The sequence below is a fragment of the Calliopsis andreniformis genome, chromosome 3, assembly GCF_051401765.1.
Source record: "Calliopsis andreniformis isolate RMS-2024a chromosome 3, iyCalAndr_principal, whole genome shotgun sequence".
In the NCBI taxonomy this organism is placed as follows: domain Eukaryota; kingdom Metazoa; phylum Arthropoda; class Insecta; order Hymenoptera; family Andrenidae; genus Calliopsis; species Calliopsis andreniformis.
In genome coordinates this window covers 17,704,484-17,722,346 of record NC_135064.1, presented here as the reverse complement: position 1 = coordinate 17,722,346, position 17,863 = coordinate 17,704,484, and the positions used below count along the sequence as shown (strand labels likewise).

At 36.0% G+C, this 17,863-nt stretch overlaps 1 protein-coding gene across 1 annotated transcript in view; it reads right to left on the bottom strand.

Moving 5' to 3' along the window:
* The window catches only part of LOC143188874 (potassium voltage-gated channel subfamily KQT member 1-like), a 64,568-nt gene that overhangs the window by 26,408 nt on the left and 20,297 nt on the right, over positions 1–17,863 (bottom strand). The window contains exons 3-9 of the mRNA XM_076393372.1: positions 15,123–15,213; positions 10,584–10,710; positions 9,702–9,877; positions 9,452–9,592; positions 7,140–7,250; positions 5,655–5,861; positions 1,019–1,039 (exon numbers count right to left, since the gene is read on the bottom strand). Of these exons, the coding sequence (XP_076249487.1) occupies positions 1,019–1,039; positions 5,655–5,861; positions 7,140–7,250; positions 9,452–9,592; positions 9,702–9,877; positions 10,584–10,710; positions 15,123–15,213 (874 nt within the window). The remainder of the gene's footprint in view (positions 1–1,018; positions 1,040–5,654; positions 5,862–7,139; positions 7,251–9,451; positions 9,593–9,701; positions 9,878–10,583; positions 10,711–15,122; positions 15,214–17,863) is intronic.

The window sequence follows — 17,863 nt, the reverse complement described above, 5'->3', positions numbered from 1 at the left end:
TCACTTTAAAATACTTGCTGTAACTTAGTCAACAGTTGTTAATACTTCAAAACTGTAAAATATCTATAAAAATTCTATCTTTCCAAATTCGATAGTGTGATTCACTCTAGAATGTTTTATTTATTCAAGAGCTGCAAATATTTCAAAATTGCAATACATATGCTATAAAAATTCTATTTTACGATATTTTAGATTCAAATAATTTAAAGCGTACACGATTTCTCGTACAAATCGTACTTAAAAATTTGCAGTGTACTCAAAGAATCATAGTAAACACAAGTTATTTTCATTTTCACGAAATATCCTCGGTTCTTGTTAATTTCCCGTGCAAATAAGCTTTGCTGCACGTATATGCATCGTATGCACAAACATAAGACACACAAATAGAAGCGCATGCACCATAAACAAACAAAGGTCGAAGCCGCATCGCGTGAAACGGATCTTCGACTCACAAAAATCTGTACGGTGATACAAAAGCTGAATAGTGCAAAAGAAGAAAGAATAACAATAAAAATGTGTCGTATAAATCATAATTTCGTAAATCTACGCCTGTGAATCATTCGAACGTATTTCCAAGAATAGAACGCGCATCTACACTCGAGAAATCACGAATGCCGTGTCTTCATTTATCGTGACGAATTAATGCAAATCTATCCCACGCCGAGATGGTTAAAAACGTTGCAAATTTTTCAAATTGATGGTTACTGAAAAGCTGCAGCCTACTTTCGAGTATGCCTCCAGTCCCTCGTGTGCCAGCGATTCAATGTAAATATCGAAAGTAATTGCCAGTGTAATTTTTCGATCGAGACGATAAACTGTGACTATCGTTTGAAGCCAAAGCGATTCTGGGCGAGGTAAATCAGCATACTCCACGGTCGGATTTCACGTGGGCGAGTGGTCCCGATTCGCGATACGAAGGCGCTTCGTACAAGTGACAAAGTAAACGTGACGTAATTGAAAGAAAGAAATAAACATGCAAAATAGTAAAAATTGAAATAAATCTAAAGCCTTTACATACCATCTTCTTTACACAAATCAACTGAAATATATTAGGTACATTTTATAAATCGTCCAACATAAGGAACACTGAATTGTATATACATGTAAATTAACAACGCACGATTGTCTATTGAAAAACGGGGGCCAGGGAGAAAGGAGTAGTCTAGGTTTAGCGCAAGTTTTTGGCAGCAGATGCAAGAAATCGTTGAACTTATATTCCATAGGCTTCAATTCGTCGAGGATTTCACGAATCAGTGTGTCGACAAATCTAAATAAAACGTTCTTCAAGCTTCGAAATTTCCAACCCTATCCAAACGCAACTAATAACGTTACACTAGGAACAAGTTCAAGGTAATTTAAAATCTCTACTGCACAGGCTACCATTCATAACTTTACCTCGACAATTGAACACGCGTGGTCCCGTTTGGTGTTCTATTTACGAGGGATTACTATTATACTGAAAATCACAGAATCTGATCGGATGCAATACGTGCGCTGACGAGAAAGTAAGGAAAGGGAACCTTGATCTTCCAATTAGTAACTTTTCAACTCAAATACAGTAATATCCCGAAATTACGTACTCACTGGTTTTATACAAACTGCCGTGATCGTATACTATATTAGCATATTAACTCATTAGAAAATATACTCTTACTTGTTAAAGATATCTACACAAAGTATACAGTAGATATTAAACTTGGAAGAGAAATTCTAAATTCTAAAATAAAACGAAAGTGAAGAATAATGAAATTGTGTTTCAGGTTTCGTTTTCAAGTTATTAATTGTTAAAGATATATACGTATATATGTATACATATGCATTTGAAATGTGTGTGGAACATGTCTGACTTGAAAACTTATTCTACTGCCAGCGTGCATTAGTCAGGTCAGACGATGCCAGTAGAATAAGTCAAGCCAGACGATATCAGTAGAATAAGTCAAGTCAGACATATATTTTAGTTGATTTTTCAACAATTAATAACTTGAGAACGGAGACTCCAATGCAATTTCGTTATTAATCATTTTAGTCCTATTTCGATGTATACCATCCCTGGTAAAAAGTTTTCGATCACATGCAACAATATAATTATTCAAAAATATTGTAGTTTCTGAACTGTAAAATGCTATTGTACGAACATAGAACATATGGAAATATTAATTGGGTCTAGTACGGTAGTATTTTACATTTTCAAAAACAATTGGTACTGTTGCGTTTGATCAAAAACTTTTTGCCAGGGGGTACAGATTCATCGTATCAAATTTCTAACAAATCTATTTTATTTGTATGAATATCATTACTTCAATAATATTCGAAATTTCATATTTGTAAAACTAACAAAATTATTAATTCTACAACACAATATTTACCAAAATTCTGTAAGCAATGAATACGAAAAAATAAAAAGTTAGTAATACTAAAAAGAATGAAATTACCTACAGAAAATTGTAATAACAGCATAAATACGAAGAACTTAAGTACTACTTCACGTAAGTCAAGGTATTACTGTGGCTATAAATCCCATCTAAGCTAGTACAATTAAACTAACATGCTTCGATAAACGTGTCTATGTTTCAGCTACATCATTGATCCCAAATCTGCATCCTAACAAATGAAGTCGACATAGCGGCTTCGAAAAGTTAACATTAACTTTCCTTTTACGTATCTTATCTCTAACGACTAAACCCAAATTTGATTCATACTCATCGTCCCCTATACTTTATATTCACTTTCCTCGAAAAACCACTCCTCCAAATCGTAGTTCCTTCTTGCATGTCCGAGTACCGTTAAGCCACATTTCCACGCGTGGAACGCGCGGAGCTGAGCAAATTTCAGGCGCTCGAAAAATACACCACACATAGAAATGTGACCTTACATGGGTCTTTAGCAGAACGTTAAGAGGCAACGGAACTGAAATGTAAATTAACCGTAACAGAATGTAAGATCGTAGAAGAAAGCATAAATTTTCATGTATACACACCTATGCATTTACGTTCCCCGCATATGTGTGCACGAAAGAACGACGAAGGATTAATTCAATCGCGTCGATCGCGTGACTCGAGGCACGATTATTCTTTTGACCGTGTACGAGCAATGTTTTGCATGACAAAAAAAAGATCGATCGATCGAAGCTTTAGGAACGACGTCCAGAAAAAGGGTCTTAAACGTATGTACGTACATGGAAAACGAAAAATGACTGATTGGCTAATCGATCGATCACACTTGGAACTATGTTGAATAAATATTATGCAAACGTGAAACGAAGAAAGAAGTAATTATGGGAGTGTTTCAACTTTTCGCTATATTTTCGGAGTCATGACCTAATCTTTTCTTTTTTAATTATTATTATTATTATTATTTGTGTAGGTGCTACCTCCGATAGAAAGTTATTCTGCACTCTGTACTACATATATAGCATTTGAAATATTAAACTTGTGTCATTGTATAGGTAGTGTAAAAAGTACATATCCGCTGAGAGCACTTAAAGACCACGGCCTACTGCTGCTCGCCACTCGAATTATTTCACACTGTGTTAGCTCCTCGTGGGAACGTAAGACGATTGGAGCTTAGAAGCGATTAGGTAAAAATCATATGGGTGACTTTCAGCACACAGAATAGCAGAAACGATCAAGCAATGTTTTAAAAAATATGCAAGTATAATGTACACTGCCTGATCGTTTCCCTTATTTCTAAATATGATCTTTACCTAATCATCTCTTAGCTCCGATCATCATACGTCCCCACGAGGAGCCAACACAATGTGAAACGATTTAAGTAGCGAGCAGCAGTAGCCGTACTCCTGAAAATACAACGAAAAGTTAAAACACTCCACAGGCCTGATTTATAATGCAACCAAGAGGAATTTATTCTGTATGCGTTTACAAAAAAATCATTAAAAAACTTGGTATTAAATGTCCTCACTTGAAACTTTGTCGTCGAAAATATTTACCTCAAACGGGGAAGCACCGAGATTTCCATTAGGGTATTTTAGTAATCACGTTCCAGTAAATAATTCGATTAAACGATCGTTAAATGAAAAAATCTGTAAAAGCCTTTCGCTGTTGGTAGATAGTGGTCGTACAGTGGTAAAAGCCGAAGGAAGAGTTCAACTCGATACTTCGTTTCCATTATCTTAGAAAATAATCGATTTAACCGAAAGAAAAGCGCGGGGAAAGAAAATAAGCAAGATTCTGAACGAAGGAGGGGAAGGGAAGAGTAACGTGAAAAAGCTTCTAAGCGTAAAACTCGAACTGCATTAACACACGAATAGTCACGAACAACAGTCAAGTAATATTTAGATATATCTCGGACATACTGAACGACACATTGAAAACACAGAGCGGAACTCGCATTCCCTGCTTGCGTCCATCCACTGCCAAATTGTTTGCATGACTTTTTTAGAGCAATCGAAATTTCTCGGATATTTCGATCGCCCCTCTCGGTTTAATTTTCGTCTAAATTCACGAAATCCATTGCCGCTATCTCTCCCTTTGTTATCGCGGGCGTTACTAGCCGACTTATTGACGCGTTCAAAAAATAGCTTTTGTAAATATAATGCAGAAGTGCCTTTAAAATGGTACGTTTAGAAGATTAGAGAACAGAGAAAGTTTTAATAGATATAGATTCGGTGATATAATACTTTCGTTTGCTATGTAAATTTTAGTATAGAAGCAAAGTAGATTTTTTGGTAAAAGCAAAATCCATTAGGTAATTAAGAAAATGATCGAATAGAAACAGTAGAGAATATTTAGTAAAGTATTAGAGTTATTAGTTCGTTATTAATTATAGATACATTATTGTTTGTTTTTGTTAATTTTTTATTCCAAAAGTGACAGGTATCTATAATTTGTTACTAAAGTGTGCTTGTTAAGCTTCCTGACACCATTCTAAGGACAGTCCATACATTATACTAACTTGCGATCTCGGTAAAATTAGTAAATTTATACTGAAAGAATATTTAATCAATTACACCTTTAGAAGCTACAGCTATTCAAAAAAATAGTAAGAACTAGCACCGAACGAAAAATAATTTTAATGAATAATAAATTCTTTGTATGCAAAATTTCGTTCCACCTCATCGATTTACCGAGATCGAACAAGACAAAAAAGGAATATCAGAAGAACTTTGAAAAACAAAATAATGTTCAGAACTTCAAGACCGTGTTTTCACTGAATATTTCTTTCACTGCCAGAGCGGATAAAAATGAATATTTCTGAAAAATGTTATACTTTGCAGTTACAACAACCCATCCCTAGTCAAATTTACATACCACAATTATCATTTTCCATTTCACAGACTCTACATATAACAACCCTTCCTTCAATTCTCCTCTTTTTCTTTGCATTGTAGTACCTAATGATCTCCAATCAAAACGTAATCGTAATATTCACTTGAAACCGCTCTGGGTATGAATAAAACAGCTCGACAAGACTCAATGCTCTGACGATACTCGAAGAATCAGGAAAGAAAAAGAGACTCGCGATCCGCTAATCGAGAGACGATCCAAAACGCTAACGGCAAGGAACGAAAATCGCAATCGGCCAGCGTCCATCAGAGCGGCCGGGGAACATGATAAGCAACTAGGAAACATCAACAATCAACGGCTAGTTAGCTACTGCCATCGAACTCGCCATCTCAACAGCCGTAAACGTCTTACCTTTCCCAGTGGCGTCGAGGGCTGTCCTGTCGGTGCTGGATCCTTGATGTAAATGTTCCAGGTCGCCACGCTGTTGATAGCCTTGTCGGCGGCGTAACATCTCCATAGACACTGTATCAACATCGCAGCAGCCGGTATCTGCCGGTTGAAGTGCTTCTGCCGTTGCTTTTGTTGGACCTTCAGAGCGAAACCGGATCCCAATATGCCCTGAAAAGTCAACAGAATACCCTCGCCTTTCTTGGACAGTAGTTTTAAGAAAGAGAGACCACAGTGGAAAATTCAGCCCCGTCTGTTGCTTACTGTTGTGGATGTTTTTAACAGGAATCGTTGGGAACATTGTGGAACGTGTAGAAGGTGTACGATGACAGGCGTTAGAAGAAATCTAAAGGGTGATTCTATATGCTAAAATAAGGCGAAAAATGAAGATGATTGAAATTGTTTTTGGAGATTCGTTTCCGGGTTATTAATTGTTTGAAAAACACTTAAGATATGTGTGGAATGTGTCTGATTACTTCTGGTATGTATTACTTAAGTCAGGCACAGCGAAATAAGGAGAATATGTCTCGAGGTAGACGTACCGATGGTAGTAGAATAAGTCGTAAGTCAGATGCAACGAGATCAGTAGGATCAGTCCTAAAAGTCAGATACAGCTAAATTAGTAGAATGAGTCCCAAAAGTCAGATACAGCGACATCAGTAAAATCAGTCACCAAAGTCAGACACAACGAAGTCAGTAGAATTAATCCCAAAAGTCAGCCACAATGAAATTAATAGAATAGGTCAGAGACATTCCACGCGTATTTTAGGTATCTTCTCAATAGTTAATAAATTAAAAATGAACCCCCAAACGCAATGCTGTCTATCTTCATTTTCGTCTTATTTTAGCATGTAGAATCACACCTTAAAATTTCTGACACCTATCGTCAAATACCCTCTATACAATAATACCTTCATTAGCCAAAATACCACGAACTGGAGCACGCTCTTGAGAACTATTTTTATCACGTTTAACAGATCACTTTTAGATAATTGTTTAAGTCTCAGTCGATGTTCTACTGTACTCTATTACATCGACCATTCACTGCTTTACACATATGTTCTTCGAAAACTTCAATCTAACTAGATAATACATTCCTTTGTCAAACTTGAGCAGTTTTTTCAATAATATTATTTTACAGACAGTACCTCGTAGAACACGATTAATTGGTTTCATGTTAGTGAAAATTCTGTTACAAGTTGATGTTATAAATGAGATTTATAACCCATTTTAATACTTAATAATAAGAAAAAGAATACACTTTTATTTGTCAGATTGTATGGTACTCGTTAGTGACAACAACGACCAAAGTTAATAAAAATAATAAGTCTTGATAATGCAAAAGAAAAAGAATTGTTATAGAGAAATTGTAACATAAGTATCGAGTAATACAAACATCGTGTTATTCGAGGGTTACTTGTATTTGACAAACGTCAGGATAATACTTACGGCTGGAAGTGCGAAAAAGGATATGGCGAATACGCTGAAACACGAGGCGACTATTTTTCCCATCCACGTTTGTGGGACAGTGTCACCGTAGCCAATAGTGGTCACGGTAATCTGAAATAAGACAAGACAAAGACTTCGACACTCACGTCCCTACCTAGAGAGTACATATATTAAGTAGTATAACCCCATATGTGATCGGACATGCAGTCAGTAGTGCTGCTCAATAATATCAGGATCTCAACCCACAACTGATGTTGAGACTTTACGATTTCATTTTACAGTCAAACTACTTATCTCAATTAATTCTCAGACATAATTTCTATTAAAAAATTTCCAATTTATTTTGAGGTTACTGAATTTAGGTTTGAATTTACTATCTCCATAAATTTTGACTCTCATTCAAGTTTCATTATATTTATTTGGAACTACTTCTCCATATTTCTACATAATGAAATGTGAAAGCAATTTATTTTAATTAAAAATTTTAAAAGAAAACTTTAGCAAGAAATAGGTTAATTCAATGGTTCTACACATTTCATTTAAAATGCTCTTTATTCTCTCATTTTATCCTCAATTTTAAGTACGACTTATCCCCGCATCGTAAAAATGCCACTCTTCGGGCCAATAAAAGCTAACCATTTCCATTTAATGAAATTAAACTTTACATTTTTAAAATCCCTCCGAATCGAATCCCTTTAGCTTAAACCTCCAAAGGAAGTCTTACCATCGCGTCGATTTCGCTTGGCGAAGATCCAAATCGCCCGACGAAAATCAAACCGATAGTTAAATTGTGGACAATTCACGCGAGGCAGCGCGAATCGAGTCGCGTTTAAATCCTGATGTTTATTCGGCCTCGGTTTCATCGATCTACCGTCAGACCGCACGAGCCATGCCACAAATACAGGCATATTTTCCAAATGATTAGCACGGTCGTTTAATAAACATTTGCGACCATGCTGCATGCATACAATTAAACCCTACAGTTCGGTTAACGAAACCCGATTGAAGGGAATGGGCGGAATCAGTCGACTGAATTAATTATACGCATTAATGGAAACTGAACGAACTAAATGCTTATTACACCGAGTAATGGGTTCCATATTACAGCCATTTTCAGCGAAGAAAGTTCTTTTATAATTTTAAAGAAAAGCCATTCTTGAACTATAGACATATTGAAGAAATTCAGGCTTTTTTTTCATTTTTTCTTCTTTTGTTTTTAATTAAATTTACCGTACAGCTCTGTTACTTATATACTCTTTCAAGTTAATGAAATAACTAATTTTTTAAAGACAAATGTTTCTTGCTATGGAAGCGAATTTTATTTTGAAACAAATTAATAATCGAAATTGAAAAGAATATTTTTACATGTAAAATTTCGAAAATTTCACTTCTTTTCGAAATGGAAGTGTTTTAATTACCTCTTTCGAAGCATCGAATTTCTCTAAAATTAAGACTGATTGCGATTGTAGGTAATTGTAAAATTTCATAGCTATTAAAAATTGATGTTGCATGACAAGCCTTTCATCAATGCTGAAGAGAGCTTGAAATTTGTAGGAAGGAATAAAAAGCAAGGTTATTGCTGTCTATCAGCAGTCTTTTACGACAAATAAAAACGTAATTATTGTACGACACTGAAATGCATTGTTTCACAGATTATTGCCACGCTTGTCGCTCAAACGACCAGATGAAATGAACCAGGCAAATGTAAGGAGCACTCGTGAGAGCATCAGAGATGAATGAGAAACATGAAATGGCAAAATGGATATCGAGATTTCCTACTGAAAAGTAGATCAATTTAACTGGAAGCTACGTTTTACTTATTTCATCTCGGTATTACGTATACTATGTATCTACTAAATAAATAAATAAATAAATATGAATAATTATATATAAGGTGATCCTCTAGATAGGAGACTCAAAGCAATGCCGCCATGAAAACATCGCAGCAGGACTTTATTATAACATAAGAGGTCCACAGTGCTCTGATGCACTTTCCCACTGCGATGTCTTCATGGCGACACTGTCTTTGAATCTCCTAGCGAGAGGATTACCCTGTACTATATAATTAATAGTATTTTTCAAATATAATAATATTTCAAAATTAGTTTCGCCTACTGGAATCTAATGGTGCGGTTACAGTGGATGCATTTTCTGACTATTTATCGTAAGAGCGAGACAAAAAAACGCTAGAACCACAAACACTATAACCACAGCCTAAGGGATTACTATTACATCACAGCTGGCACTACACTTCCATAGTGCTTCATTAATCTTTCTGAACATTAAAAAACAATACGAATCTCAACACTCACCACCCCCCACCAAAGTGCATCGGCGTAGCTGGAAAAGTCTGTTTTTCCATCGGGCCCAACAGCATCTTTTTCGGCAAGATACACGAAGTAGCTGCTGAAAATAAGACCTAGGAACCCGATGTACAGTGTCGTGATCAGCTCCTGAAAATTTGAAGCAAAAGACATTATACTCAATGACGATTACCATAATCCTAGAACAGCTAACATATTGCAACACGAGTTCGCATCGATATTGTTAGTACTGACACACCTGTCGATGAATGAACACGACGGAGCCGAGAAGTCGCCATGTGCCACCTTGTCGATCGACGTGGAGCATTCGCAGTATTTGCAGAAAGCGGATGCCTCTTATGGCGGAAGTGGCGAACACCTGACCATTGCTTCCCACCGACAACACCACCATGGACGCGACCACCACGATTAAATCTAACGACAGTCGAGTTGAGGATTATTAAAACTAAGATTATTGTAACAGTGTGTTAGGGTAAATTGTTTGCTTGATAGGCTAAACTCTTTAAACAGTTTGAGACATGGCGAAAGTTGGAATTCTGGTTTTGAAAAACTTTCTGGGTGTAGAAATATCTTATTTTTTCTCAGTATTTAATTGTTCAGAAAATAGTAATGTTAATGTTACTATAAAACAAATATTAATATAGTGATATTACTCGTTCGTTGCATCTGTGGTCGATGACATTTCTGAACTTGAATATTCCATGAAAATTGTAATCAACTCGTAATCAAACTCCACTGATAAACGCGCAATGTGCCCGATCCAATTAATATCCTGCCACGTTACAATTTTGCTTCCTCGTAAATCTCTATTAATTTCAGTCGTTCGTTAGAATGAACATCATTCTTCTCGACAATGATCTTACCTGTTTTCTCGCGTTAAAATCGTGATCGATATCGAAAGCTAATGAGTTCTGGTAGTTCTCGATCTAGATCTAAACACTGGTTCTAAATCCTAGGACTAAACCCTGAATCTAAGCCCTAAGTCTAAACTATAGTGGGTTAAGTAGAATACAAGTAACCTCGTTGTAGAAACACTTGCAACAAAGAGGTCTAAAAAAGGCCAACAAGTAGTTAAAATGTTAAATTTGTTTAGAAAAATGTATTCAAATATCACACTCACCTATGATACAAATCGGTTTGCGTATGAATCGTAGCCTGCCACAGCAGCCCATGTACTTCGATCTGCAGCCCGCGCTCCATAGCCTCACGAGGTATTCCACACCGAAGAATACCACCAAACATATTTCCTACAAAAGAAAAATTAAGAATTGTCAAACCTCTTTTTATTTTTTGTGCTTTTGTAAGATTCTTTTCGCGACATGATATCAATTCAACTTAAGTTCGAATGTTGAACTTGACTTCAACTTCTTAACTATCTTAAACTTCACCTAAATTTCGATTTGACTCTAACAACTCAGCTTCCAAGCCTGACTATCCCTCAGCTTACTCTTTAATTAACTCTTAAACTCAATTAACTCTTAATTAATTTTTTAAATTTTAGACTGACTGTAATCATCTTAAGCTTGTCTCACGTCATCCTGCAGATAATGTCGTTATTCAAATAATATTGTGGTTCAAAGGTGTAGAAATTTTTCTAAAAAGAGATTGAAAAATCACCTGCGAAACGAAAAATTATTGTCTACTAAAAACACTGTCTACTTATCAGTAGTCCAACGTAACTGTAAAAATTAATTTTCTTAGAAACGAAATACCTTCAGACCTAGTATTCACATTAATTCACAGAATGATATAATACTTCATTTTAATTGACTTGAACTTTAACTCAGAATTAACTTATGTGCAACTCCCCTATTTTTTCATCTGAAATACATCTGAAATATTCCAGCAGAGCAAGTACGAGCTCTCAGTAAGAACAACATTCCTTTCAAGAACTCCGAGCATTTCCGCTTTAAATTCAAACGGAAGAATAAAAATCCACATAAAACAGAAAACAGATTAAGGCTGCTCTGTTATTTCTACTAAAAAGGCAAATAAAAAAGGCTGATTCTGCAGCACGGCAGCCATTCGGCGTTAAAGTATCCATTATTTAAAAAGTTCTTTTCCAGCACATGCCACCTGCAAAATGTTGCTGCATGTAATCAAGGCATCGCAGCCAATCCATTTCGTATTCACGTATCGCGGATCCTTTCAATAAAAGTTCCCAATTCACCCTCTTTTTCCAGCTTCACACACTGCGAACATCGCTCTATTGTTCATGGCACTGGCCGAAAACCACTTCTTCTTCCCGTTTTTTTTTTTTATTTCATCGGAGATTTGAATAGCCCATTTGGCCCAGCGATAAAAGGTCACACAAAGAATATTTCAGGCATGTGTTTCACATGTTGCAAAACTTGTTACCCCGTGATTTTTGTTTCGCTACGCCAAGGGGTCTTCCTCTCCTTCGCTACGGTCGGTTTATTTTAGAGCTTTCCTGCGCTAAACCAACCATATTCAATTTCTGATAGAATGATTTTCATCTGAGTTATTAACGAACGTTATTAAAATAACAAACACCAGCGGTCGGGCTTTAACGAATGGAATCATCGATTCGAGCTGACGTCACGCCTATCAGTTTTCTATAAATTAATTTTATACCTGTGAGTACGTAATGTACATTGTTTGCAACTGTGTTCCATACTATCCGTTTCCGATATTTCAAACGGTCTTTTATTCGTCCAATTCAAGATGTTCTTCTATTAATGAGGGTAAATTTTGCTTCTACTGCCGCGGGTATTATATATTCAAGAATTCATGTTTTAATTCAAACTTTCGAGCAACTGCTGCATTATTAGAATTAATTAATATCGATATTGTACAAGAAGTAGAACGTATAATTGCATGGACACAGTTCTGTATTCTGACAGAACGATCTGGCTTCTTTAGTAAATGTTTGCAGAACAATATTTGCATTCCTGTTAAAATAATATTTTAGTAAACCTGCGAATGAGTTTTTCTATACACCATTCAGTTTAACGACAAACAATGAAATTTACATTAAGTAACAATTATGAATCCTTCGACATAAAGACTCGTAAGGCGACTGATATATAGTTTCCATTATAAGCAATTAATATGTAGTAATTATTTCAAGTAGTATATTTCTATTACGAGGACTATTAAGCAATAAAATGTGCAATAGTATGCCAAAAATAATTACTGAATATTGGACAACATTTGCATTTCGAAGTTGATAGATCCATTAAATATCAAAACACAGAAAATCGTGGGTTGATTGACTAATTTATAGAATTCAAAGTAAATTGTGAGGAGCGTTTATTTCATGTGGTTAACAGATACTCGAATTTCAGTTGTATCTCCTTTGAATGGTCGAATAGGTACAACCTCGACGACAATGGCAGAAGAACATGAACATTAAAATAGGAATAAACAGGTCGATACGTGAAATGGGAAAAATGGGCGAGATGTGAAGAAAAAATTGCCTCCGCGAGCGAATAATTGTAATGCCACGGGAAAGGCATTCCCGTGGTGACTTTCTAGGCTAGCGCAGTCATTAGTTCCCTGTTCTTAAAATAAACGTGCAACGAGCAGGACACGATGTACAGAGATACCATATCGATTCCACGAGCGTTATTGTGACGCCATGACGCCCTGGAAAAATGGAAACATCGATGATGGAACAGCGATATTCAGTGGTATCCTCAAACGTTCATCTTTTCGAGGCTGGTTCCTAAACGACTCACATCTTCCTTGTGTTTTGCCTAACAGTGAATCGTAAGTTTTATTTGGTAAACTTTGGTGTCTCTTGCAAGCTGTAGATATTATAATACTACTAATTTTAATTCATTTTAACTAAATTTACTGTGACAACTATCACCAAGGATTTCTGTCAACATTTTGCAAACAGCATGCTAAAATGCCACTGAACTTAGTAATTATGGAAAAAAATGCATTCTTCATTTTCCAACTTTCATCTAACATCATAACAGTTGCTTTCTTCCATTCAGCTTTATTGAATTTTCCAATAATCCCTCCTCCCAGTTTTTGTAAGAAAGAAGCTCAATTATGAAGGAAGATTAAAAAGAAAAGTCGTACGGTAAGGAAAATGGTAAAGATGGTGGACAGTCCTTCGACGCTACTTTTAGGATGTCACGTAGAAAGACGCCGGAAGCCAAGAACGGCTCGTCATTAGGGCGAAGACGGCAACTTGTCAAACCTCCTAATATGCGCGTAAAAAGGCTTTCATAGTGTCTACCCCAAAGTACATAGCCAGGATCTATGGTTCCCTCCGACAATGGACAGAGACAGGGATGCACGTTGGATCCCTTTAGAAGGGCGAGCACGTACGAACCATCATTGCTCCCTTCGCGGAAACTTATATCTACCCCTTATTCCTTGACATTTACATAACGGCTTGTCTAAGCCACGTGACATGCTGACTCAAACTCGGAACGACGGGACTTTCAATTATGAGCATTCCAATTACACTAAAAGCGTTTTATTGTATTGGCTAATTTTTTGTCTATTTGTTACTCGAATTCTTTGGTCAATTTAAGAACACTTTGACTCGAAACTTAATAGCTTTTAGATGAGCATATTCAAGTATTCAAGTATTCAAGTATTCAAGTATTCAAATATTCAAATATTCAAATATTCAAATATTCAAATATTCAAATATTCAAATATTCAAATATTCAAATATTCAAATATTCAAATATTCAAATATTCAAATATTCAAATATTCAAATATTCAAATATTCAAATATTCAAATATTCAAATATTCAAATATTCAAATATTCGAATACTCAAATATTCAAACATTCAAATGTTCAATCTTCAATCCTAACTTGACGGTGTTCCAACATTTACTACGAATGGGAACAAGATTACTCACTTGCAAATGTCAATATTGCAAATATTTATACTTTACATTGATATTAAGAAATACCCAAATCATTTCTAAGTCACATACATTAAAACTACAAGCACTAAGCCCCGACTGTAATAAATGAATTACAAATTCGATTATTTCAATTGAATAGTATTTCAGTATTTACTACAAACAGAGACTACAAAAATACTCAGTTCGCACGATTATTCGGTTTATCCGCGAGAATTCGTTTCGAGTAAACTCGCGGGAAAATAGCATCCCTCTAAGTAGCCGCTTCCGTCAGAGTAACCATTCAGCGGGTAATATTATGAAAAGGGAGCGAACGATGTTTCAGTGAGAGTTTCGAAAAGGACCAACATCCCTCGCAGCTAGTCACCAGAAGCTTTCAACAGAAAGAACGAGCCGCAGTTCCCCAGAGGGAAACTTCGTGAAAGTTTAAGAAGACCGACGGAACGTTAAACTCCCTTCCTAAAGATATCAGATAAGCAGAGATCGTTCTGCCCGATTTCGTGAATGGGTCGCGCGACGAGCCCTTTGCACCTGAAATTTCGCATCCCATCAAGCATCACAAACTCCGCGTCGAAGCTCAAAGCCAAGGTAATTGATTGAGCCCGCCCGCCACGACGAGGTTACGAAATTCTTTCATGCAAATTTACAATATTGCGAATTGTGTCCTTCGATTATGCAAGACGAAGATTGATCGATGAACTTTGGCCTTTAGTTAGCGCTCTTCCAGGGGTGTTTACCAAAGTCTCGTGTAATGTGCTCTTTGCCTGAAGTGTGTCAGGGAATGTAAAAGAAACACTTACCATCCAAAACAAGGTTTCGTTCGCGAAGTTACTGTACTGGTCTATCGTTGACAAGACACTAAATATGAGGCACACCAATACCACCATGAACCTGAAACAGAAATTGACACTGTGTATTAGAGCTTGGGTACCCAACCTGGGGTCGCGATCCCCACGAGGGGTGCAACATATTTTTTCAGGTTATTTCTAATTATAATTTTTTATATAAGAGCTTTCGTTATAGCCACATTGCAGTGTTCTATTAATGGCTCTTGATTTTTTATAAATGCTTTTTACTCTAGTGCATACTTGAAAAATATTAACAATACGCTTGATAATTCAAGTTATTTAACCCTTATAATACCTAGGATATTCGCGATTAGAAGGAAGTTGAGAACCCCTGTATTAGAGAATATTACGCAAATATTCTCATAAAGACTGCATCAATTATCGTCAAAGAATTTATAGAAAATAAAGCTAGGATAAAACTCATTACGCATGAATAGATGAAAACTGTTAAAGAGCATCGTTTCTATTACAATTCTGAAGTATTAGACGAAATGAATGTACTACTTAATGGAAGTAATTACGATAATTAAAAGCATCATAACGACACTTCGATAATCTAACACTTCGATAATTCTAATACCTTGGAAAACAGCTGCCCTCTCGAGGACGCTAAATTTAATCGCGACAGATATTTTCTCGCGCACCATCATCGTTGAAAATTCATGAAAGACGTCGAACGCGCGTTACTTTTGTCGCAGCATTCATTGTCAGCAGTCGGCGGTCGGGTCACGGAGACGAAACTTTATTTATAAGCAAGTTATATGCATTGCGTATCGATTTTAACTGTTTTATTATCGAGACATTTAGTCGCGGACACGGCACGACAAACTAGGACATTTGCGACACCTGCTTCCGAGTTCTGCGATATGTGCGCGGTCCTCTGGTGAAATGACACCGTTGAGGATCGCGTTATTATTAGCGGGAGCCTTCTATTCTTAGCAGAAGCCGCTGCGTTGAGTCGGCATACGATGTAAAACCTCGACTGCTGTAGAAATACGAGGTTCAAACGCGTGCAAGTGTCAAGATTCTACAACAGATATGTAAATACTCGTGTAAAACATATAGTTCACTTTTCGTGATAGTAAATATCTGTGTTATGGTCTTTACACAGTACTCAACCCTGCTATGTTGCTCTTGACAACTTTACGCGTAATAATTACTAGCATTAAGCGTTACTTATCAATACGCCATGGTGAATGGAGCTAATGAAGTTTTAATTTAATGATAAACAATCAGAAATGTAAATACGAACAATAACTATTTTATATTTGTCTCAAAATTAGGGAAATAATTAAGAAAAGAAAGGACCACGATTGAATCAGAGAAGGACCTTGCTAGAATTGAATACAATAATTATTTAATTATTGTTCCTGTTTAATTAAAATTCTAGTAGAGTGTTCCACTATTTCTAGTCAGACATCCTGTAAGTAGAATAAATACTGCTTGTTGAAAGACACTCTGCTAGTAGTATAGCATCATATCTAGACCAATGCATCTCCAGTAGTATAAGTCTACGGTTGGTCAGACTAGGAATATTTTATTATGCAGTACAACTATCATATAGGTCTAGGGCACGTATTCACTAGAGTTTTCTATAATAGCTGCTCTCGAGAGTCCTCTCAAGTTGGATGTCAATTTATAGTTTTGTGTGATAGTTGCTTTTTACGAACTCTCTCAATACTCTGTACATTGGAGAATTTGACTGTTAAGAAAAACTCGCGATGGTTCTAGATACTTTTTGAAAGGCATGTACCCAACAAATTCATGACGTATAACTCACATGTTAGATAAATTAAAAATATTATAAACTCGTTAGAAAAATATCATTATATCATACTTCAAAAATCCTGGAATATTAAATATTCGAATAATCTAAAGATGTGAAAACCTTCAAGTGAATAAAATCAACCATTAATAAGTGAAACAATCCCTCAGTGCTTTCAATCTTACTAACAACGCTTGACCAAACATGGGAAGTGCTTTGTGTTTCATGTAATAGCTTCGTACTATAAGATAGTCTCCTCTCAATTACGGTAATTAACACCACAACGTGTAATCCTCTCGGTCTCCTACATATCTATTTGACGAGCATACAATTCGGTACTCTAAAGGCTTACTCCATTGAACAGGGAAGCCTTTAGATAAATGGAACGAGACACTTGCTCTGGTTCTTGCTATGAAATTGCTTTTATCGAAGGTAATGTACCGAAGACGCTCGTGTAACAGAGATTCATCCTTGTGCAGAGAATCTCCCTTTCCAAACATGTATTTAGGAATTTCTAACCTTTCCCCTTTTATTTACAAATCCTTGACAAATATATTCTACTTGTTTGATCATATCACTTTGTGATAAATTTATCGAGGAAAGCATTATGATTAATCAACGAGGGATTATTATAATTCTTAAGTACACTATTTTTTACTTACGTTGACAGTGCAAGTAGAATAACAAAAGCCTGTAACGCAAAGTATAATAATACTTTGGCACGTATTTAGTCACGCATTAAAAACACGCACATGTATCATGCTCTGCAACAATTATGTAGATATCTAATCAGATTCAATGAATAAGATTACAAATGTGTTATCATTCCAACAAACGTAGCGTTTGAACTATATTCACGACATGTAAAACCTTGTGGTAGCATAATCTGATCACATATGGAGGCTATACTACCCGTAGACGTATAATT